Here is a 7,486-nt window from a genome sequence, read left to right as displayed (position 1 = left end):
ATGACCTTTCCCCCAGAGATCAATAAAATCTTATGTTAGCTATGAGTCGACTAGAGGCAGCTCTAGTTCCCTGACCACGTCATGACGTGAGTCCAGGTGTAGAGGCTTCGCTGGCCGCTGCGTTAGGTCTAAACTCCACTTGGCATCACTGGGGCTGCAAAAAGGATGCCGTCGAGTCCACCATGGAGGCTGCAGAGAGGGCCTCCAGATGGACTTGACCTGTGGGCCAACGCTGCTGGGGCAAGGTCCGATCAACCCTGGCTGGGTCCCCTGAGCGAGGGTGTATGATGCTGAAAGACCGTAAAACTGAGGTGGCCCTGAGAGCTCAACTCAACTCTGTTAACTTAAGAACTTAAGAAACGTACGAAAACACATGCAAATACACAAGACGTGCTGCAAAACATCTTCATCAATTTGACAAGAGGCTGACGAGAGCTCCACGTCTGGCCTCAATCGAGTTGTCATGACTTGGTCTGGGAAACACCCGATGACCTCTGTGACCTCACTGAGGATGTGTCGCAGTTCATCCCAGGATTTATCTTTGAATCAACGAATCAAACTAATGCCATGTTTATGTTTTGTCGTAAGTTAAGTAAAGAATAAAGTATCATCAAAATGAATGAAATAACAGGTAAATGGTTTCCGCACTGTTTTTGTTTTCTCCAGTGTGAAGCTTTGCTTTTTGAACATTATGGATTATGGGAAAACTGTGGCTCAGAACCACTGATCTCTCCATCCTGTTTCCTTGTTTCATTTGAGGAACAAACATACCATCGCTTTGTGTGAAGTTTTATTGCTTTAAAAACGGATATAAATCATCCTTGATTTCTTCTTCTTCTTCCTGTTGTCTCTTCCTCCTCCTTATTAATAGCTGCCACTTTCGGACATCTTGCGGCATCTTTGTTCACTTCGATTTTTCTGCTTGCCATCTACTTCGCTGTGACTGCCAGAAAGCGGAAAGGTTCTTTAGCAACACTTTCTTGTGTTTTCAAATTCTTGGAAAACAGTGTGATATTGCTATATTACTATAAACTAGCTTCACAGTAGTCCTATCACTGGATTGAAAACAGTGTCTATCCACTTAGACTGCCATGACACAGTCTTAAAGTGTGTGTGTTTGTGTGTTTATATGTGTTTATGTACCTTGGGGCTTGGTAAAGTACACGCTGAGTCATCATTCTTAAAGAAAAGAATCTGCTGACCGAATTAGCTCTGCAGGGGAAACCCCGTTACACAACAGAATGACATTTAGACTGCCTCTCTTTCTTTATGACACGTCTTGTCTTGCTCTCTTTAGTTCTATATTTTCTCCATCATATGTAGTTTTTATGCCCCAATTTCTTGTTTTAATCTTTTTGCCATTTTATTGTTATTACTATTTAATTATTACTATTTATTCTCGGCTGCCTTTTTCTTCTTCTCACTCTGCTGTGATGTTTCATCCCTCTCCACCCCTGAACTGGGCCTTCTCCCTCTTTCTCCCTCTCCCACTCTGTCGTTCATCTTCTGTCCATTCCTGGTCTGACACCCGCCCCCTCCCTCCCTCGCCACCCTCGTCTCTCTTTCACCATACGATACTCCTCTGTTGACGTGTCCGTCTGGGAGTTGCTATAGCAACCGGACATTTCTGCTGACCCCTACCTTGCTTTGCATGTCGGAGCTGCAGGACGTTCAGTCATAGGGCAAACATTAGCAGAGTGTAAGAGTGCGTGTGCACAGCTAAACACACACTTTAGTGTTAAATGGATATGTGCGCGCATGCACATGCACTCATATGCATGCAAGTACATGTCCACTTAACACTTAATCACACAGATACACACATGCACTGTGTGCACACTCAAACACATAAAATCAGGGAAATAAAAACTGAACCAAAAGGACGACTATAAATGAACTGTATATTTGTTGAACATTTTTATTTTATATTAAAAATAACATTCATAACAGTAACAGTTGTACAACCAATAATAATAATCTGAAATGTTTGCAACAATAATTACACTTGAGAGTGGGAGGATTTCATATCCTCCTTTTTTTTTTTTTTTTAAATAAGTTAAGTAATAAAGTTTTTCTTTTTCCCCCAGATATCATTTTCTAAAAGCATTTATACATACAGTGTTGGCTAATAACTGGCTCACAGCAATCTCTAGAAGCCAGGTCTTTTAAGACTTGCTTTAATGTGGATATTCATAGCATGTTATCTAGGCAGGCATTTGGTTGTTATTCCATTTTGATCTGGCAGTAGTACAAAATGAGCAGGTTATCGATATTTTCCAGTACATCAAGCTACAGTACACGGCAGAGCACTTCTCTAAAGTCAGTGTGGTATGATCAGTGTATGGCTACTCCAGTGTTAGATAAAGTTAGATTCAGACATTGTAAGATAACAGTAATGTTTGGCATTGAGGCCTGAGCTGCGCACTCCAGTTTCCAGTTATCGTCCCAGTGTAGAAATCCAGTTCTCCACGTCTCCAGTTTCAACTTGAGCTCCACATTCAACCCCAAATAATGACTTCATTCTTAGTCCAAGTCATAGTCAGGTTCACCAATCAGTAGTTGAGCTGGAAGTCCAAAGTGTACAAGCAGCCAATCAATGGCTGCCAACTGCAAGAACAGACCGCCAGTCTAGCTTTAGGCATCTGATGAGCTTCCATAGATCCACGTTAATGGGATTTAGGGTTCACACAAATGAAATCCAGTGTTTAGTGTGACAAATATCTTCCAGTCCAAGGAGTTCATAAGATTGCACTTCTGTCAAATCCACGAAGCTGGACGCTCTGCGGCAGCTCTGGAGCAGGAAAGGTAACTTTCTCTGACGCTGTCCGTCGAAAAACAGCAGCAGTGTCCGTCACCTCCGTTGGTTCCTCAGCGTCCGTCCACTGAGTCAGCTGTCCCACATTCAAGAATCCCATGCTCCTCGTCCTCCTCTGTGTGCCTTTGGAGCAACGTGTCTGGCCAAAAGCTTTTGGTTTTGCTTTACCATTACCTGTAAGAGGAAAAAAGATTTTATAAGATAAATGTGTTGTTTTGAATTTCTTGTCTTTGTATCGTTTCTTCCTTTTTGATCTTTTGAGCGAAGAGCTGAAGCAGCGGGAAATTATGCCACAAAAAAAAAAATGAATCTGCACCGTAAATATTCACAGATTCCCATATTGCTTTTCCTTGGCATCACAGTTTGACAGCAGGAGGAAATATATTTGTCATTTATCATTTCCTGCCCTTCAGGGAGACCAGAGGTCAAGCTCAGCTACAGCACAACATCCCTGCAGCTGATTGGGATTCAAAGCATCAAAAATACTCTTGCAAGAATTAATGATGTTGCTTTTTCCTATTTACCTGCAGCTCTACATGATCATGGCTCTGATGGCTGCTTTGCTGATGCGTTTGCGGTGTTTCCTCCTGCGCCGAGGCGAGGCCGGACGGAACGGGGCCTGACGTGCAGAGGCGGAGATGGGAGCCACGGTATAGAGGGCTGGCAGAGATAAAATAAAAGAAAACACAGTAAATACAAAAGTAAAGTAATGGACTGTTTTGTCTCTTCAGGACCGACTTTCAACACAGCTCACATCTTTCTCCAAATCAGTAAAGTGCAGACTCATCACTGTCACTGGCAGACAATCAACCAAGAACAAACACAGAGAAGAAGAGACAAAAAGTAACTTGTAGAAAAAAGCATAACATGATGTGAACAAATAAAAGAAAAAGGAAACCAAGTGAGAGATGAATAACAGCAACAACAGTTTCATCTTGGTTTCAGTAGCAGCGTGCAGCACCAGTGAAGAATAAACACAGGGCGTGGAGCTCCTGTAGTGGCTCTAACTGCACTCCGAAGGGCACCTGATAACCTTGAAGCCTGCACAACAAAGCCTGTGACTGCCTGCAGGTTTGAGTCAAACGCAAAGCGGTGGGAAGTGCAGCTCTCTGACGGCAGAGCTCTCAGGGGGTTGAGGAAGAATAGCAGGACACATGTGGCCGCGGTGTTTAGTCATACATCTACAGTGAGCTGCTTCCGGCTCGGGGAAACTCTCACACTGATTCTCTCATCCATTCAGTGCTAAAATTACAAAACACTCCTACCGCAGAGGCAACTACTGGAGTATAGTAGTAGTAATGGTGGTTACCCCTGCCCCATAAATCTGTCCTGCACCACATTTGACAAGGGCTGCAATTGTAATAATAAGTCCTCCAGCCTTTATCGGTGTATCCTGCATTTTCCAAATTTTTTCCAAACAACTCCTTTTGGCTTGAAGCAACAGTGGAGAGCTGTGCAAAGATGTACGTCTGCAAAATCACTCAGTGCATGTCTACTGAATAAACACAGGCCCAATTTTAATCTTTTGACCATATGAATTACAACTATACTTGTTTATTAGTACAAACCCTTTAACTGCATTATGAAACCATAATAAGTTAGATGTAGCTGCAAGTGTATGTCTGTGATTTCAATGACCTGCCAATCAATTATTTGTATTTGCTGATGGGATGACCCAAGGTGGAGGTGCAGCTTGTGGCTCTGCTCTCCTGTGTGCCGCAACATTTCATTTGTATTTTAAAAACCAACTTGGCCTGTTTTTAATCACAAACCCACTCCAACAGGCTACTTTGATACACACACACACACACACACACATTCTCATGCAGCTGAGCAGTACCTGTTTTAAATGCGGTGGGCTTTGGTCTTTGCTGTGGATGATGAGGATGAAGAGGAGTCTGTCTATCCGGTTCCCTCTGTACCATCTCCAGAAGTTTCTGCCTCCTCTCCTCCTCTGTCAAATGACCGTCTCCTCTGGTCACATTAGAGTCTTTTTCCTTCCCCTGATTGGCCAGCTTCGCACCAGCCGAGTCCCCGCTACTGGCTGACCCACTGTCCTCCCTCTCCTTCCCTTCTTTCTGACTGACTGTTTCAGCCTCAGTCTGTTTGTGGCTTGTGACCTCTGTATTCTTTTGGCTGGTCACTGAGTCTTTCTGGTTGGTGGTTAGAGGAGGGGTGGGGTTTTGTTCTAATATGGATGGCTGGGTTGGGCTGACGGGTGGGGAGGCACCGTCCGACTGGGGGGCGTTGAGTCGATACTGCGCCCCCAGCTCTTGGTCCTCCACTCCTCCGTGGTTGAACTGCTGTGGAGAATGTGGCTGGTGATGATATTGCTGCTGATACTGCTGATGCTGCAGCACCTGCTGCTGCCTATGAGCGTGATCAGGATGATGTGCTTCACCGCCACTGTGCGCCACGTGCACGCTGCCTTCCTCCCTGCTCCCGTCATACCCGCTCCCGTGCCCGACCTGCTGCGTACTTCCCATGACACTGTGCTCCGCCCTTGCCTCCGACGGCCCGCTGCTGACGGACCCGAGCACCCCGATGATCGGCTGGTGCACCCTGGGCTGTGTCCAGTGCACCAGCTGGGTGTAGCTGCCCTGCTGCCACTGCCTTGCCACCGGCTCACGCTCCTCAGGACTGTAGTGCTGCTGGTTGTGCTTCAGGTCATCGTGGCGATGGAGGTCGGCCTTGGAGGCGTGAGTCTTGGGCGGGGCTGGGTGAACGGATCGGGGATGGTGGGAGGATGGAGGAGGCTGCTGTGGCGCAGGTGCAGGGGGGTTGGGGTTGCTCTGAATGGAAGAGTGCGTAATGGGAAGGGATGGGGAGGATGAAGAGGACGAAGAAGACGTGGCGGGTTGGCACCTGCAGCTGACATGATCTTCCACTGAGATGATGGCTTTGTCGTAGCGGGCTTTCCTGTTGATGTACTGGATCTTTATCACCTGGAGAAGAGATGGAGAGGAACACAACAGTATAAATCATTAGTGAGGTTTGAGGTCCAGACAAATCCAACAACAAACCATTCAAACAGAACTGCAGCCAATCTTTCTGACTGTTTCCTTTCACTTGACTGAACATATAGCCGTGCATGTGCAGCGAGGCGTGTCTTGAAACAAGTAGCGAAGACATCTGATTGGTTGCCGACATTTCCAGACAAGCTGATAATTCCCTGAAATGTGGCGGCTCTCTGCCAAAGCCTTTCTGCCTTTACCATGTAATTTTCTAATTATGTAGATGCTCCTGTTCTCCAAGTTATATCGGGTATAAAATCAGATCCTGCAGGTTAACTTGTAACGTCTACCACAGCGTATATATCACCAGAAGAAATAAAATGAAACCATCAGCACAGAGCTTCCTGAGGCATCGTGTTGGTTTGACCTGGCGGAAAAAATGTCTGTACTATTGCAATTAGCCTATAATAAAAAAACATTTGTCTTCTATTAATATACTCTTTTAATTTTTATTCATAATTTGCTTGTAATCAATAAAGGAATATATTTTCTTTCTTTATATTTAGATGAGAAGATTGGGACAGTTGTCTCTCTGTGCAGTAAGTTTATTGATATGTCGCATAAAGACTGGCAACGAGGGGAAACGGCAAGCCTGACTCTGACTCTGACCTGTGGAAACAAACTTCACCCTCAGAGGCTAAATAATCAATACTTTATATCTTGTTTATTTTAATTCGTATAACAACAAACGAAGAGAACAGGCCAGGAGCAGTAACATGACATATCATGTGTTAATCAGGGAGCGTTAGAGGTGCTGTCAGATGGATTTGAATTATACTCTTGGACGGGAGCCCTGTTTGCAGTCTTCATGCTAAGCTAAGCTAATTGGCTGCTGGCTGCAGTGATGTGAGAGTGCTCTCTTGGCAAGAAAACAAATCAGTGTATTAAAAACAACTAATCCTTTAATTTGGAAAGAAGAACTCTGTAAAGTGATTAAATAAAATGATCATGTGATATTCTAGTGAAAGTCAACAAACAGTAATATTTTATCTACTTATTTGGCAAAAGCACTCAGTGTCATGGTGATGAACTTCTCCATAGTTACTGTACCTATTTGAAATCATGAGCTCATGTTTCCATGGCAGCTGTGTGTGCTGTGTACCTGCAGGTATCTGCTGGAGGTGACGGTGGGGACGCACTGCAGGAGCCTGGTGTTGCAGCAGCCCGAACACCTCTGCACCTCCACGCAGGGCGGCCACAGCATGAAGTTGGCGTTGCGGCGGTCCAGCATGGACCTCGTCACCTCCATCACCTCCGTCCGAACTTTACAGGCCGCCTGCTGGGCCGGCTGCGCCTCCACTGTTGGAGGAGGAGAGGGCGAGAGGAGAGAATAAGATTGGATTATTGGCAGGAAGGGCATAGCAAAGTGATAAGACACAGATGGAAGAAACAGACTGATTGAAAAAGACATAAATAGACCGGAAGGGACGCAAATAGATGTGGAAACATACCAAGACTTCTAGTGTATCGGCCATGGGTGTGGTTTGTGAGAATATCATGCTCATCTTCTTCCTCATCTACAGAAAGAGATGGGGGAGGAGGGGAGATTGGGAAGGAGAGAGATAAAGGGAGACAAAAACAGAATTAGAGATAATTACATATTTTCCTGCTTTTATCTTAAAACTGGGCAACATTGAACTGACACTTTTACAAGCCA

General features: G+C 45.0%; 1 protein-coding gene across 1 annotated transcript in view; it reads right to left on the bottom strand.

The window, feature by feature from the left end:
- Window positions 1-1,902: 1,902 nt before the first annotated feature.
- The window catches only part of pdgfba (platelet derived growth factor subunit Ba), a 16,996-nt gene continuing 11,412 nt past the window's right edge, over window positions 1,903-7,486 (bottom strand). Inside the window, exons 3-7 of the mRNA XM_023431196.2 lie at window positions 7,281-7,346; window positions 6,932-7,128; window positions 4,656-5,760; window positions 3,340-3,475; window positions 1,903-2,989 (exon numbers count right to left, since the gene is read on the bottom strand). Coding sequence (XP_023286964.1) covers window positions 3,348-3,475; window positions 4,656-5,760; window positions 6,932-7,128; window positions 7,281-7,346 — 1,496 coding nt within the window. The 3' untranslated portion in view covers window positions 1,903-2,989; window positions 3,340-3,347. The remainder of the gene's footprint in view (window positions 2,990-3,339; window positions 3,476-4,655; window positions 5,761-6,931; window positions 7,129-7,280; window positions 7,347-7,486) is intronic.

Source organism: Seriola lalandi, unplaced genomic scaffold (assembly GCF_002814215.2).
Source record: "Seriola lalandi dorsalis isolate HSWRI2012SDOR001 ecotype SW California unplaced genomic scaffold, Sedor1 jcf7180002054918, whole genome shotgun sequence".
In the NCBI taxonomy this organism is placed as follows: Eukaryota; Metazoa; Chordata; class Actinopteri; order Carangiformes; family Carangidae; genus Seriola; species Seriola lalandi.
Note: the sequence above shows the minus strand (reverse complement) of the source record. Positions and strands in the feature narration are given on the sequence as shown.